Genomic DNA, 14,848 nt, shown 5'->3' with positions numbered 1-14,848 from the left:
AGTGTTGCATTCTTACGTACTAAACGCGGAAGACATACCCGATTTCACTTCCGGGTTAAGGTTTTTTTGTTTGTTTTCTTTGGGTCAATACTCACACATTTACAGCGACTCCCACTTCCGGGTTTAGTTTATCGACGATTCCGCAATGTTAATGTTGTTATAGAGCCGTGATAAAAATCATGCTGTCATAATTGATTTTCACAACATGAAATAGTGGTGGTTTATTTAATTTAAAGTACTTTATTGCACAAGAGAGACGCCCATCTGTTAGGGAGTGCTTTTGCCCGGCTGGAACTACATTGGACGAATGTTTGCTGGCTCCATTTCAAATTCATTTACGATAATTGAAAGCTTTTCCTTGTGAATTTGCCTACACCAGTAAGTATTCCTTCTGCATTGCTACTTATTTCTCGTGTATTTCTGTAGCAATCGTTAGTATTTCTGCATGCTAGCTTCTCTTTAAAGTGAACAACTGTCCGTCGTTTGTTGTCTATTATAAATGTAATGCAACGATATTATAGACAGACTTTTAGCGTGTCTTTTTCGCTGTATTGTTCCTTAAGCAATGTCAGGGAGTCCAGCTGTGCTACTTCGTTTGGTGGCGTCGGCTTACACTGTGGCCGAGAAAGCTGGAGAAATAGTGAGAAAAGTACTTCAACGCGGAGAACTCGGCATAGTGGAGAAGGTGAGGGATGTCCATGAATGTGTCAAAAACGAGACTCATTTGTTTCCCCATTTGCTTGAAGGAGGGAGCCCATGATCTGCAGACACTTGCTGATAGACTTGCACAGCGGAGCATATGTGCTTCACTGTCCAGACGCTTCCCTAAAATTACTATCATTGCCGAGGAGGTGAGTGCATTTCGTTTTGTGTCTTCCCAAAATCTGAATGTTACATTAATCATAGGCTATAATGCACAAAGATAATGGATGGATTTATAAACAAACGACTCCATGCAGGAACTCCCAGCTGAGGAGGTTACGGAGGACCTGATAGAAAATGGCCAGGCAGAAGAAATCCTTCTGAATGTTTGTCCAGCTGAATATAGTGGAGTGAAAGAGGAGGAGGTAACAACCTGTATGTTTTGAAACTATTTGCAGCCATGTTATTATTTAAATGTATAGTCAGCCCAGAGGGGTATTCCAGAAAAGGGTTATGTGAAAATTAACCCTGAAATGAGGGAAACTCTGAGTTATCCGTTCCAGAAAGAGAGGTAACTTAAACTCTGGGTCAGTTACTGCGGTAACTTCACTTTGTCACGTTTGGCCAATTACTTCTGTAATTTTGACATCTGAAGAATATTCAATTCCTTCAGAATATTATTTACTTCTGTTACAGAAGTTCTGTGGATTATTTTTCGAAGTCAGCCGTTGTCCAAATACCTCTTGCGGTATATCGAACTTAATTCAACCTTAGGTGTTTTTTTTTTCCGTTTGTGTCTTCTCAAAATATTAGCTAGTTGTGTGGGTGGATCCAGTAGATGGCACAAAGGAGTACACTGAAGGTGAGTTCACTTTCTACAAATACTCTATTACCTTTAGTTATTGATAAGCAAAGGGTGATTATTTGTACTGTTGGCAGATACAGTATGTTGAAACTTAATGCAATTTTTATGACCACTTAGAAAGTCATTGCATTTCACAACGTTGAATTAACAGAATTAAATGTAAGTGTAGTATTTTTTATTTTTTTTCAAAGACCACACATTTATTAGATTCACATTTTAGGTTGTTCTTGACTAACTTGATTTCAATTTTTGATTTGCACACCTATTTTTTAGAATAGTTACTGTAAGTTGTTAAATCATTTAGTTAGTATTTATTAGTGTTAATGTTGTAGTTTGCTCTAAATGTCTATCAGTCATAATATATTGCATGTTCTTCAGGTCTTCTGGATAATGTCACGGTGTTGATCGGAATTGCCTATGCAGGCAGAGCCATCGCAGGTGTCATCAACCAGCCTTTCTACAATTACCAGGTTCTGACCAAAATCAATTGCCAATGCTTCTCGCTTTTGGTGACACTTGACTCAAGACGCTTCTCTCTTGTCAGCTTGGGCCAGGGGCGTGTTTGGGAAGAACCATGTGGGCAATGCTGGGCCTGGGTGCCTTTGGATTTCAGCTGCAAGAAGTTCCGGACAACAAACGCATTGTGACCACCACCCGTTCTCATAGCAGCAAGCTTATAACAGACTGCGTCAATGCCATGGAACCTCATGAGGTTTTACGAGTCGGTGGTGCAGGAAACAAGGTAAGATGTCCTTGACTTTCAACTTTGAAATAACATTTTGCCATTTGGATGTCTTTCTGTTTTGACAAAATGTGATTATTTGTTATTTGTTTCCAGATCATCCAGCTTATTGAGGGAAAAGCATCCGCTTACGTCTTTGCAAGTCCAGGAACCAAGAAATGGGACACGTGTGCTCCCGAAGTTCTTCTGCACTGCGTTGGAGGCACGAAAGATCACTTTGGATTCAACACTTCATTCATTCAGCTCCACTCATTCATGTGTTCTCTTTTTTTTTTTTTTGTCTACCAGGTAAGCTGACGGACGTGCATAATAATCCGTACCGCTACGACGCCGATGTGAAGCGCGTAAACTCCGGCGGCGTTCTTGCCACGCTCAGAAACCACGAGCACTACGTCAGCAGAGTGCCTCAGTCGGTGCTGCAAGCCCTCAAGTCCGACTGACGTTCGTATGTAGCGTCACATGCATCACATATGCTAATATCATAAATGATATGTTGTACTTACACCAGAGTCAATTTAATCAAGATTTAAAAGGAAAAATTAGGCTGATGCCCAAAAGAAAGTTGTCACTCTTTAATATGTATTTCGTATTTAATGTAGAGTAGTAAGTCAACTCAATTTGGATGAATAAATTATTATTCTCAATCTGTATACTGTACTACTTTGTATTTTCATGTGTTTGTTCAGATACACTCAACAAACATCAGGGGAATTCGGTTGCCGGAATAAATTTCAATGGTTCGTGTCATGTAAAAATGTATCTTTCACCCATAGAACAAACATGGAAATTACAAAAAAATACAGTAAGTTACATCGAGTTTTTATTAACACTGTACATTAATCATACAAAATATAAAACATTTAAATATCAAGTCAATGATAAACTAAGGAAAGATACATACAAAAGATTTCAATATTTCATATTATTTATGTATTTTTATTTATTTTAGTACATGAGCTCTCGCTGCAGAGTAGTTTGGAGTCAGTGCTTTAAAATATAGCAGCAGAGAGTTAGACTGGGGGCTTGATCATTTGTAGCTAATTGGGTGCATGTCCTGCTTATCACAATGCTAATAGTATTTAATTGCATTACAATGCTACTGCTCGCAATTCTACCTGGCACTCTGTCTTGTGTCTTTTAGCTAGTATGAAAGAGCACACGAACCAGGCAGAAGTGATTCCCACCAGTAAGCTAACAACTCCCACTACAATTGGAAGCCACAGCGGCTGGGGGGTCGCGCACAGGGGCACAAACCCGGTTGCCGTACTGTTTGGCGAGGTCGTGGGATGGGAGGCGGCCGTCGTGGTTGTCCAAGTTGGAGGAGACGCGCTGTTGACTTTGGTGAAGATGAAGGGACTAGCCTGTTGGGGAAATAATAAAAATTGGGAAACTGTGGCATTAAATAAGTGCACTAGACTTTTTTTAATTGATTTTACTGTCAAACTAATTATACTTATATAACTATTAATCAAGTACAACTTTTTTAAAAAAAAATCAAAAATTAAATTTAAATGGAGCTCCAAATTATTCCCCCTACTGAAAGTCTTCATCTTAACTTTCTATTACTATTGCCACTATAATAATATTCTGCACATGGCACAGCCATTTTGAATATATTACCTGGCTTTTACAATGAAACATTATTGCTTTATATACTTTTTATTCTTCGATCATCCCGTTTGCTGTGTGATATGCGATGTAATCAATGTTTATAGCCGTTATCTGTTGCTATCAGAATCTACCTGACCTATGCCATCTGATTTTGCTTTGCGCTCATACAGTACCTCCGTGGGACAGTGAATCTTGGAGCGGTCATAGGTGAAGTTGTTGTAAGCTTGTTTCCTACCTACAGGCTCCAACTGTAAAAAAATAACAACATACATTTAGAACAAAATTCCATCCATTTAAAGAAAAGTGGATGACTGGATTACTCGCCATGTTATTCCAGAGCCCGATGGCCATCTCTGCATGAGTTCGCTCACTGATTTGAAAACAGTCCACAGAGAAGAAAGTGGTGTCTACCTCCCCTTCCTTAGAAAAAAAAACACCAAAGTCACAATTTGGATTGATTCTCATTAGGGTTTTTTTTTTTCCCCCCCCCATTTACTTACCCCTATATTAGGGATGAAGAAATTGTGTAAAAATGGCTGAAGAACAACAGCAAAATCTTCTTTCCCATCATAACGAGATCCAGAAATAAGATTATGGATTTCAGCCTATGATGAAACAATAGCAATGAGTGTTTTTAAGGAGTTGAGGGGAGGGGGGGTATTACCTGGTATTCAAGGTTGATTTGTTTTATCTCCTTTATCTCTGGGGAGTTTTCAGTTGGGTTGATAACACAAGGGCAGATTGTTCTGCAAAAAGAAAAACACTCTATTTGCTGAAAGGAAATCTGAATGTAAATGTTCAAAACAAACCTCTGCAGCAAGGAGCATCCCAGAGTGTTTTTCTTGACTTGCTTTATCGTGTCCATTTGCATTATCCCCACTAGATTGACCAACAGCCTGGGTACCTGCACAGACACAAATGTTAGTGCTGTTTGGAAACACCAAGACATGTTGAATTCATTCCACTCACCTCTTGGTAAAGTTCGTCCAACGCGAGCATTAGATTGTGACTGTAATTACTCGGTGACAGATTGTTCTGGAGAAAACATCAAGACAAATTTATTAGCAACATCCTGTAATCTAAGAGAGACTGTCAGTTGGTTAGCAACTGTTTCATAGTTTATTTGAATCTGTGGACAATAGTGTGAAATAATTGTATATTTTTCGAAGGCAAATCGTGTTTCCTTCAACACTTACTTGGTCAGTGCAGTATTGGCAAAGGTCTTTCGCCCCTACAAATATTGTGAGAAGTTTCCAGTCCTTGTCAAAGTTCACCTCCTGTATGGCCACAAACCATTAGAGCGCCATAACAACAACTTATAAGAGTTCTCACCTTGTGTTCTCGCATGGCCTTTATGAGAATTTGGATTTGCATTTGGATGTCCCTATGACAGGCCAGATGTAAAAATGAGCTAAGGCGACGACAACCATAAACACTTTAGTCTGATTCTTCACAGGTTCCTGAATGCACCTTTAAGAACCCGGTTATTAAAAAGAAGTAAATATCGTCACATACGAGGTTTTGGCTCCTGTTGTGGCCATGTTGAAGCCATTCTGTCTTGAACCTTGACCTTTGGAGAAGCCTTTGAGGGCTGAGTTGAACTTTCTTAGGATGTCTGTGAGGATGATTTGTGAAATGAAAGGACAGGAAGGTGTGTCAATGTCTTCAAGAAGACATTCTAGTCAGTCCTTATCAACATACTTGGTAGTGTTGTTACGGTGTCCAGTGTGCGGTCTCCTCCAATGCTACGGGTGAACAACAACACGTCAGTTGTAAGCATAGCTGTCTTTCAAAATTGATGATTTGGTTTACTCTACCTCCAAGACACGCCTTTATATTCCCGACTGAGCTCCAACAGATTCTTGGCTTTAGCCCCCGTGCCAGCCTGTGGAGAAATGAACGGGACTGATAACAAGTGTGAGCTGATAACAAATTTATGAGAGTCTTTACTAGCTCAATGACAAGTAATTGCTGAGGTTATGAACTTTATTGTTACAGTCATTTATTCATTTGGACACCAACCGTTGTCGAGTCTCCCACTGCCGCCACCACCTTGATGTCCGCTGGTCTGAGCTTGTGAACTATGGACATAATAGAAGGTTGTGTTGAGTATTTCCTGGTAGCTTATTATCACATATTGACTGATATCATTTCACGCCGTATGCATGCACCTGATGTTGGCACAGAGGGAGATGGAGCAAGGTCCACACAGGAGAAATCACTTCCCCAGTTCTGGAGACCAAAGCAAATAGTCGTTATTAACCCTCAACTGTTGATTGAAATTTCCATTCATTATTGCTTACTGTATTAGGTGCTGGTGTTGGTGGAGGAGGAGCGTACGTGTAGTTGCTGTTGCGATAAGTGCGGATAAATGGGGAAGTCTGTGAACAAACAATTTAATCTGTAATCTTAGTTTCCTAACCTTAATTGAAGCAAAGCACGGGAGGAAAAAAAAAAAAATCTCATGGCACGGATTAAACTGGCCTACCTTTGAGGGACATTTCAGTTGAATGTCTTTGCGAAAATCTTGAAAGGATGTTTTATTTCCTAGTGGTTCCAGCTGGAAAAACAGATCAAGAGGAACAATATTCAAATATTTCAGTATTGGTGTTGTAAAGCCATTCTGGATACAATCAAATTGCGAAATGCATTCAGATGTGCACATTATGGAAGATATGGTCAGTTTGATTGCTACCATGTTGTTCCACAAGGAGCGAGCCATCTGAGTGTGGGCCTTCTGGCTCAGGTGGAAACAGTCGGCACTGAAGTACGAGCGATCGGGGCGGCCGTCCTGTGACAGAGCGTTTAACTGAGACCTAATCTAATCATGCAATCTTCACCATATTTGCAGGAATACTGACTGGTAATATGGGAACCATGATTTCTCTGAAAAAAGGCTGAATGACCACAGTGAAGTCCGGCCGGGTGTCGTAACGATTGGACTCCACCAGTTCGTTCAGCATCAGCTGTGAGTCGGAGAAAAACATTGTCGTCGATGTTCCAGTTTGGCTTTCTGCTCCGTCTTACCTGATATTGTCTGTTTAGGTTCTCCAGTTTTTCCAGTGAGGTCGAGGTGGGCTTTGGTAAGATGACACAAGGGCACAGAAAACTGCAAAAGGACAGATGATTGGTGGTCGTCATGGTGACACATGCTGTGATACTCACTTGACGAGCCAGGTAGGGCATTTCAATGAGGCGTCCACGTGCATTTTTCTCAAGGGGATAATGTCCAGGGGTTCGATTAAGTTGACAAGAGCTCGTGGAACCTGCAGGAGACGCTTGCCGTCAAAACACTGAAACTCCAGCGGCGCTGTGTCTAGTTTACCTCTTTGTGTAGATAATCCAGGCTTTCTCTGACATTTTTGACATAATTTTCCACTGAGAAGAAGAGCTGTAAATGAAGAAGAGTGAAGCTTTTTGTATGTGCTTTTTTTTTTTTGGGCTTCATTGACAGAAGGTACTCACCGAATTGTAGCAGTAGTCACAGATGTCGTTCCCACCTACAAACAAAGTGATCACTTTCCAGTCGGATTTGAAGTTGATGCTCTGCATGGGAAGCAAATATCAAAGGCGTATTAAATGTTAGCCGTTTATAATTGTACAATTTATACAGCAGTAAGACTTACGGAGTCATTCTTCATCCGCGCCACAAGGGTGCGCACTTGAGATGGCACGTCCCTATTTAATACAAATTTTTAAAAAAACAAGAATGATTAGAAAAAAGCACATTTAACAATGTAATTGATAAGTATAAAGTGCCAAATAATGAAGTCAGGGAGGACTTACTTGCTTTTTGCTCCAGCCACAGCCTGGTTGAGAAAAGCCTGAGGCGTGGATTGTTTCCCCCGGCCAACAGAGAAACCCGTCACGTTGGCATTAAAATGCTTTAATATATCTATTAAAACAAAACGGAAAGGTTTTAATGCAGCTTGATGTGCAATGCAAGTTAAGAATTCACTCACTGGGCAGAGTTGTTACGGTCGTGAGGTTTTCGTCTCCACCAACACTGCAGAGATTGAAACATGTTAATTGGCAGACTAAAAAGAGGAATTTGAAAAATGTTAATTCAAGTAGTCAAGAGTAAGGCACCTCCAAGATAAACCTCGATATTGAGTCAGGACATCCAGGACGTTTGTTGGGCTGGATGCTATTCCATTCCCTGCCTAGCACAAAAATATTACATTTAACTAAATTGTTCTTTCCATTCTTATCAGATGGCACTAATTGACAACCATACTTAAATAGTTTATCAAATATTTTCCATCTTCATCATTTTTGTCACTCACTGTCAGAGAGTCTCCAACAGCAGCCACCACCCGTATATCGCCTGGCCTTAGCTCATGCACTGATAAAACACAAAAAGCCACAATTACTACAGTTCCACACAATTAAGCAACCTATATGAAATCAACATTTACCAGAGTTGGGTGTGGAGACGGAAGGGCCGATGTCCTCACAATGCATGGTTGTGCCCATATCCTGGGCGCACGCACGCAGCACATCCAGAGTGAGAACCAAACAAGAAACGCACAACGCTGCCTCAAAAGCTCCCATTTGGCTTCAAGTTAACACAAAAAGGCGACTTACAGGAGAAATGAGAGGAGAAGTCTTGCTGCTGTCATTTGTAGGAGAGTTCCCCTCTGTCCTCAGGAAGGGCCGGTCCTTTAAGGGCGGGAGAAATTTGCAATACATTTGACCTGACTAATCAAAAGTGTGGATGTACATGTACTCACGATAGTTGGACATTGCAACGTAATGATGTTTCCGTTGTCATCGGTGTTCTGTTTGTCGCTCGCAGGCTGCAGCTGAAAGACACGTTTGACAATGGCTGAGTGCGGCCGGATGGATGGATGGAAGGAAGGAAGGCGCATCGCTGACGTTTGGGTTAGGCCTCACCAGGTTTGTCCACAACTGCACCATCAGTTTATCAGTTTCATGGGACGCTTGTGACTTCCCGCTCTGCACCGAGGACAACAATGAACATTGTGGTACTAGAAGTGATTGTCACAAAATGTCATGTTCAACATTTTTTGTCACTCTTAGCAGTTGCTCGCTCTCCAATTTGTCAGGAACCAAACATTCGTTTCATGGATTGCTACTCACTATTTTATTTTATTTTATTCTACCACGACGAAACTACAATCTAAGAATTGTATTTTATTTTATTCTACCACGACTAAACTACAATACAAGAATTTCATTTTATTTCATTTTATTCTACCACCACTAAACTACAATCCAAGAATTTTATTTTATTATATTCTACCACGACTAAACTACAATCCAAGAATTTCATTTTATTTCATTTTATTTCATTTTATTTCATTTTATTTCATTTTATTTCATTTTATTTCATTTTATTCTGCCACGACTAAACTACAATCCAAGAATACTTGGTGAAAGGAATTTCATACAAAATAACATGAGTGTAATTTCCCACAAGAAAAAACAAATAGGAATACCTCCACACAATCAATAGAACCAAATCAATCAATGGTTGCTTAGTAACCCAGAAATGAAAGTACTCACGTTAGCAGAAGCGAGGTGTCTGACAAGAGGTTTATCCTGCACGATAACACTGAAGTCTTCTCTGTCCCAGTTTCTCTCTGTCATGAGCTCATACAGAGATGCCTGAAACAAATCATGCAAGTGACTTGCTGCAGCAAAGTTCCGTTGTCGTCTTGGAAAATGTTACAAATAAAATGTATACAGTCGTTTAATTTTGTAGTACTCGAGTAAAGAGCCAAACAGAGAATGACACGAACCTGCAAGGCATGAGTCAGCATGGCTTTTAAAAGTCTGACCTCTCCACCTTGATTTTCTTCCAGACCTGGGCATAACCTTTGAGGGCAAAATGAATTCATCCATAAGAATAAATACATCGGATCATGCATGAGAGGAAAATCTGATTTGATCAACAACAGAAATGAAGGTGAGAATGATCATAAATATGCGAGGCGTGTACTCGCTTTCAATCATTTGCTAAGCACATACTTTCTTTGGAAAGTGTAGCTCTCTCCATCCCATAACGCAACACTGACCAGAGTCCGCTTCATCTGCAGCACAATTGGACAATCAGACAAAATGAAGAAATCAGGATGGCGATAACAAGAAGATGAGATAGAAGATATCATGTAAAGCCAACCTGAGCATGCAGCAGCTGTAAAGCAGCGTCCACCTCACCACGCACTGATCTGATAACAGCCTCGACCTGTAAGAACAAGCACAACGTGCGCAGAGACGCCGTGAACCTTTTCCTTTATCTCAGCACGCATCACCATGAGCCCTGTTTTTATGGTACGGCTTGCTTCATGTCTCCAAAAGTGCTGACTCGACTGTCAAAGTAGAAAGCAGCATGGACAGAAAGTTCTTGTGAAAGCTGAGGTTGCAGGTTACACGCTAAACTTCATTCAAGGAGGTGTAACTCAACGTCATTTATATTCAGAAGCTTTGAATGCAGTGTAATGTTTTGATTGTTAAGTCAAATGCATTCTTATCGAATCTCGGAATTGGATTGCCAATTTGATTGACATTATTGCAGAGCTGTGGTCGTCACCTCCTGTTGGTCACGTGCACAGAGCTGGTCCACTTGCACAAAAAGAAGCACCAGCTTCCAAGAATGCTGAAATTGAAATAATCCGAATTTTCAAATGCTCATTAGATGAAGTATGAATTGCATTGGATTGGATCTGAAATATACCTGATTGTTCTGGAGATGGAGTGATGCCTCTTCTGCTTGCTCCACTAGTGTGCTACAAGAACATTTCAACTTCAAATTGTAAGCAATTGTCATATGATTTTAGAGAAACAGGTTTACCTGGCTCCAGTCATATCTGCTTCCTCCAAATAAGTATCAATCAGTGCAGGATTGTACATGCTCATCAATTCTGATAGTGGGGGGAAAAAAGACTCAAATGTTCATTAAAAAAAAAAAAAAAAATTGTATTTTTTGGTGTCAAGTGTAATTCGGTCAACCACTGTTCAGTATCAGTACAAATCTTCTAAGCAATGTAAAATGTATAAAGGTTGAAAATTCACCTTGAAGTTTTGATACGACAGTGGATAACCCGGTGCTGAAGGCAAATAAAATACGCATCAATTAAATAATAATGATGAAAAAAAAAGTCAAAAATAAAGGTCACCTGTGCATGTGCAGTCCAATCGAGGCTAAAACCGCTATGTCTGCAGGCTTTACACTGTTTACTATTTAAGAAACAAAATTATTTTGGATTATGCATCAACTCCATACACTCCATAATGTGCTCTTCATACCGTTCAGTGGAGGTTGCTGAGATTGGAGCATCTGATCACAAGGCAGACCATTTACTAAAAAAAAAAAAAAAAAAGAATATATATTTTTATGACTATATAAGTTTTTGTCTTTCTCTTTTTAACAGACCTGTTGCCCATGAGGAGAACTTGAGGAAGGTGGCTGCAAAAAACAGTGGAATCATCTTCATCAAAAATCCCCTTTTTTTTTTCCAAAAAATTATTTTTATTGTTCGTCTCTCCTGAAGTCCTTCTTCTGAGTCGACTCTATCAGGCAGTAAGGTGCTAAATGTCTATTATCAGTTGTACCAGACTATAGTCGATGATAGGTATCATAAATACGTCCAAAGGGGGTGGGCCTGATTCTCTTGTTCAACGGACATCATTGAAGTCAAAGAATTATTTTAAGACTCTTTATAAAACCATCAATGATAAAAGTGCAACAAAATCTTACCCCCAAAATTAGAGACATTTATGTATGTATGTCTACACATCAAATTTAGACTGCATTTGATTTTTCCATATTTTTTGATAACGAGCAGTTTAAAAGGTTTTTTTTTTAATTCTAACTCATTCAGAAAATAGCTTTAATATTTAGCTTGTGCAAGCGTACATTAGTTTTATTTGTATACTTAGCCAATTTTAAATGGCATACGTATATTTACTACAGTTGTCCACAAGACGGCGACAACACGAAACACCGTTTCATGAATCTGCAGAGATTGTGCGTCACATAGTCTGCCAGGAACGAAGAAGAAAACGGAGGACGTCAACAAACGCCCTCGTGACTCCCTCACTCCCTTTTAAACGTCGGTTTTGTTGACATTGAGCACAAAACGAAATCGATTTGCAACGTTTTTTTTTATTCTAACTCATTCAGAAAATAGCGTTAATATTTAGCTTGTGCAGGCGTACATTAGTTTTATTTGTATACTTAGCCAATTTTGAATTGCATACGTGTATTTACTACAGTTGTCCACAAGACGGCGACAACACGAAACACCGTTTCATGAATCTGCAGAGATTGTGCGTCACATAGTCTGCCAGGAACGAAGAAGGAAATGGAGGACGTCAACAAACGCCCTCGTGACTCCCTCACTCCCTTTTAAACGTCGGTTTTGTTGACATTGAGCACAAAACGAAATCGATTTTGCAACGTTTCAAAAAGCTCACTCAATCGTATCTCTTCTTTAAATATCTTGCAAGGAAGGTAGGAAATGTTGCACGTCCTTCCCGTTTGTCGTTGCCTGACTCTGTAAACATACAGGTAATATTATTTATTTTATTTTTTGACGTGGTCAAGGATGACACATTTATAACAGAGCTGCTATCGGCTGCTATCGGCTACAATTTAGACCTAACTCGACTCAGTGTTCAAGCTTAAATGTCCTCCTGGATCTTTCATCTTTGCTGGCGTCGTAGCCGTCAAATGCATTATTTCGCCAAAATGATTGAAGCTGCAAAAGTCAGGAAAGTGTTCATATGTTCATTTAGAAATGTGTCACTCAAAAAATGCATTAACCATGAATGGCTCGTGTGTCTGTGTGTTGCATCTTCTCATCTTGTGTTGTTTGATGAAGTGCACGATGGGCCGCATCTTCTTGGACCACATTGGAGGCATTTGCCTGTTCTCCTGTGCCAACTGTGACACTATTCTGACCAACCGAGCCGAGCTGATCTCCACTCGCTTCACTGGAGCTACTGGTCGGGCCTTTTTGTTCAACAAGGTGTTCCCTTGTGGAGGCAGAGCTGCCATCTGATCGTTTTGGGGGGGGATTCAGCTCTGAAATTGTAGAATGTTTTCTGTTCTGTACCCAGGTTGTAAATCTACAGCACAGTGAGGTTCAAGACAGGGTCATGCTGACGGGAAGACACATGGTGCGTGACGTCAGCTGCAAAAACTGCAACAGCAAGCTGGGCTGGATGTATGAATTTGCCACAGAGGAAAGTCAGCGATACAAGGAGGGCCGAGTCATCCTGGAGAGGGCCTTGGTGAGGGAGAGCGAGGGCTTTGAGCACGGGCCCACGGTCAACTCGTGAGAGTGTGCTGCAAAGTCAGCATGCTGGGGGAGTCCCGACAACAGCAACCTAAACATCACAGTTTGAAGGAGAGGTTCAAACATGAGGAGGTGCTTGTGAAAAGTGTAACAACACCATGGCTTCCATTTCTCTTTAGAATGCTTTGAATTTCATCATATTCAACAGACATTACCGAGAAGGTGCATCTGAAAGAAACGACCATGTTCAACAGTGACGTTTGCTGATGTTTCTGTGGAGAGTATATTTTGGGTCACTTAAGAAATTATTTTATTTCACCTTGATGCTGTCACTTGGTTATCTGGTGACTTGATATTTTTTCATGACAGTTCAACTTAAGTTGCCCCCTGATATCATATGTATAATTGATTCCTGTTGACAAGTTGATGGACTGTATATTTGGCATAATAAAGTCATACGTCTGAATACCTCATTTTGATGACATAAAAAGCACAACAGGGTACATCTAAAATTCCTTCCATATTTATTGTTGCAACCGTACACGACACTGTGGCATTTTCACTGAGGAAAGAGCGAGCGCACTTAGCAAGTGGCAACGCAAGATGGCAGTCAATACACTTCCGGTTAGTGATGTGCATTCCAGTTCTTTTAAGTGAATGGAATCTTTAGAATCGTTCACCGAATCGTTAGCTGCACTTTCCTATTTATTCAGCTACACTTTTTTTTTTTTTTTTACCTCGTGTGTACCTATTAAAGTGTCCATGAGGTGTACCTAATAAGAGGCCACTTCATTAGGGAAGTGTCACGGCCAAAGCTTAACTGAAAGTGAAAAGTGCCACACCCGCCCTCACCCCCACTTTCTGATTGGCTGTTTGATCTGTGACGTCACTCGGACACTCCATTAGGTACACCGCCATTTTCAAGTGTACCTAATAACAGGCCACTTTATTAGGGAATTATTATGGTCAAAGGTCACAGGTGTCAAACTCCAGTCCTCGGGGCCGCATTCCAACATGTTTTCCAAGATTCCCTCGTTAAGTGCACCTGCGTGAAAAGTTTTAGCTCCTGCAGAACATGAAAGTAGCTAAAACTTTTCACGCAGGTGTGTTTAACGAGGGTCACTTGGAAAACATGTTGGAACGCGGCCCCGAGGACTACAGCTTGACACCTGTGACCTTTGACCATGATATATCCCTAATAAAGTGGCCTGTTATTCGGTACACTTGAAAATGGCGGTGTACCTAATGGAGTGTCCGTGTGATTCCCTCGTTAAGTGCACCTGCGTGAAAAGTTTTAGCTCCTGCAGAACATGAAAGTAGCTAAAACTTTTCACGCAGGTGCGCTTAACGAGGGTCACTTGGCAAACATGTTGGAACGCGGCCCCGAGGACTAGAGCTTGACACCTGTGACCTTTGACCATGATATTTCCCTAATAAAGTGGCCTGTTATTAGGTACACTTGAAAATGGCGGTGTACCTAATGGAGTGTCCGTGTGATTACCTCGTTAAGTGCACCTGCGTGAAAAGTTTTAGCTCCTGCGGAACGTGAAAGTGACCAAAAACTTTTCACGCAGGTGCGCTTAACGAGGGTCACTTGGAAAACATGTTGGAACGCGGCCCCGAGGACTACAGCTTGACACCTGTGACCTTTGACCATGATATATCCCTAATAAAGTGGCCTGTTATTAGGTACACTTGAAAATGGCGGTGTACCTAATGGAG

At 40.7% G+C, this 14,848-nt stretch overlaps 3 protein-coding genes across 11 annotated transcripts; 2 read left to right on the top strand and 1 right to left on the bottom strand.

Annotated features, from left to right (window-relative positions):
- Nucleotides 1-104: 104 nt before the first annotated feature.
- On the top strand, nucleotides 105-8,796 carry bpnt1 (bisphosphate nucleotidase 1). 5 transcript variants are annotated; one of them, XR_005096710.1, is made up of 13 exons: nucleotides 105-378; nucleotides 564-685; nucleotides 747-851; nucleotides 960-1,067; nucleotides 1,456-1,504; nucleotides 1,886-1,977; nucleotides 2,052-2,249; nucleotides 2,346-2,451; nucleotides 2,538-2,694; nucleotides 4,031-4,078; nucleotides 6,712-6,828; nucleotides 6,906-7,037; nucleotides 8,659-8,796. XR_005096710.1 is itself a non-coding variant. In XM_037245444.1 (10 exons), exons 2-9 carry the CDS (start codon nucleotides 566-568, stop codon nucleotides 2,687-2,689), a joined length of 930 nt encoding a protein of 309 aa, XP_037101339.1. In that variant the 5' UTR covers nucleotides 105-378; nucleotides 564-565; the 3' UTR covers nucleotides 2,690-2,694; nucleotides 4,031-4,135. The 5 variants fall into 5 exon arrangements, 2 of the variants coding, with proteins under 2 accessions (XP_037101339.1, XP_037101338.1); XR_005096708.1 differs by having other exon boundaries at nucleotides 6,906-6,943; nucleotides 8,659-8,787; XR_005096709.1 differs by lacking the exon at nucleotides 8,659-8,796 and having other exon boundaries at nucleotides 6,906-7,564.
- Nucleotides 3,328-11,390, bottom strand: LOC119118429 (phospholipase B1, membrane-associated-like). The gene is made up of 42 exons (XM_037245468.1): nucleotides 11,260-11,390; nucleotides 11,133-11,186; nucleotides 11,003-11,063; nucleotides 10,899-10,933; nucleotides 10,678-10,747; nucleotides 10,561-10,612; nucleotides 10,417-10,482; nucleotides 10,006-10,071; nucleotides 9,855-9,916; nucleotides 9,626-9,701; nucleotides 9,390-9,491; nucleotides 8,757-8,819; nucleotides 8,594-8,665; nucleotides 8,448-8,522; nucleotides 8,279-8,339; nucleotides 8,147-8,205; nucleotides 7,950-8,023; nucleotides 7,823-7,866; nucleotides 7,647-7,755; nucleotides 7,487-7,538; nucleotides 7,326-7,406; nucleotides 7,186-7,251; nucleotides 7,026-7,126; nucleotides 6,888-6,969; nucleotides 6,722-6,826; nucleotides 6,556-6,651; nucleotides 6,349-6,420; nucleotides 6,164-6,241; nucleotides 6,032-6,092; nucleotides 5,883-5,941; nucleotides 5,678-5,745; nucleotides 5,562-5,605; nucleotides 5,376-5,475; nucleotides 5,193-5,244; nucleotides 5,057-5,137; nucleotides 4,830-4,895; nucleotides 4,670-4,764; nucleotides 4,525-4,606; nucleotides 4,361-4,465; nucleotides 4,185-4,280; nucleotides 4,034-4,108; nucleotides 3,328-3,610 (listed from the first exon to the last, which is right to left on the bottom strand). The coding sequence occupies exons 1-42, from the start codon at nucleotides 11,318-11,320 to the stop codon at nucleotides 3,338-3,340; spliced, it is 3,252 nt and encodes a 1,083-aa protein (XP_037101363.1). The 5' UTR covers nucleotides 11,321-11,390; the 3' UTR covers nucleotides 3,328-3,337.
- Nucleotides 11,285-13,599, top strand: LOC119118424 (protein yippee-like 5). 5 transcript variants are annotated; one of them, XM_037245461.1, is made up of 4 exons: nucleotides 12,123-12,339; nucleotides 12,433-12,594; nucleotides 12,710-12,856; nucleotides 12,948-13,599. In XM_037245461.1, exons 2-4 carry the CDS (start codon nucleotides 12,514-12,516, stop codon nucleotides 13,167-13,169), a joined length of 450 nt encoding a protein of 149 aa, XP_037101356.1. In that variant the 5' UTR covers nucleotides 12,123-12,339; nucleotides 12,433-12,513; the 3' UTR covers nucleotides 13,170-13,599. The 5 variants fall into 5 exon arrangements, with proteins under 5 accessions (XP_037101359.1, XP_037101356.1, XP_037101355.1 ...); XM_037245464.1 differs by lacking the exons at nucleotides 12,123-12,339; nucleotides 12,433-12,594 and adding an exon at nucleotides 11,285-11,406; XM_037245460.1 differs by having other exon boundaries at nucleotides 12,131-12,339; nucleotides 12,433-12,856.
- Nucleotides 13,600-14,848: the final 1,249 nt, after the last annotated feature.

The sequence above is a fragment of the Syngnathus acus genome, chromosome 24, assembly GCF_901709675.1.
Source record: "Syngnathus acus chromosome 24, fSynAcu1.2, whole genome shotgun sequence".
NCBI classification, from domain to species: Eukaryota; Metazoa; Chordata; class Actinopteri; order Syngnathiformes; family Syngnathidae; genus Syngnathus; species Syngnathus acus.
The sequence above is the reverse complement of the archived record's forward strand: the minus strand, read 5'-3'. Positions and strand labels throughout refer to the sequence as shown.

What these genes read in the sequence shown, in the direction of transcription:
- bpnt1 (XM_037245444.1), top strand. Translation starts at nt 566, where the DNA reads ATGTCAGGGAGTCCAGCTGTGCTACTTCGTTTGGTGGCGTCGGCTTAC. An exon ending in TTACTATCATTGCCGAGGAG is followed by an intron (nt 852 to 959) that starts GTGAGTGCATTT and finishes GACTCCATGCAG; the next exon opens with GAACTCCCAGCTGAGGAGGT. An exon ending in CACAAAGGAGTACACTGAAG is followed by an intron (nt 1,505 to 1,885) that starts GTGAGTTCACTT and finishes CATGTTCTTCAG; the next exon opens with GTCTTCTGGATAATGTCACG.
- LOC119118424 (XM_037245460.1), top strand. Translation starts at nt 12,626, where the DNA reads ATGTGTCACTCAAAAAATGCATTAACCATGAATGGCTCGTGTGTCTGT. An exon ending in GGGCCTTTTTGTTCAACAAG is followed by an intron (nt 12,857 to 12,947) that starts GTGTTCCCTTGT and finishes TTCTGTACCCAG; the next exon opens with GTTGTAAATCTACAGCACAG.
- LOC119118429 (XM_037245468.1), bottom strand. Translation starts at nt 11,320, where the DNA reads ATGAAGATGATTCCACTGTTTTTTGCAGCCACCTTCCTCAAGTTCTCC. An exon ending in TATCGAGGTTTATCTTGGAG is followed by an intron (nt 7,867 to 7,949) that starts GTGCCTTACTCT and finishes CAATCTCTGCAG; the next exon opens with TGTTGGTGGAGACGAAAACC. An exon ending in CGCGGATGAAGAATGACTCC is followed by an intron (nt 7,407 to 7,486) that starts GTAAGTCTTACT and finishes CTTCCCATGCAG; the next exon opens with AGCATCAACTTCAAATCCGA.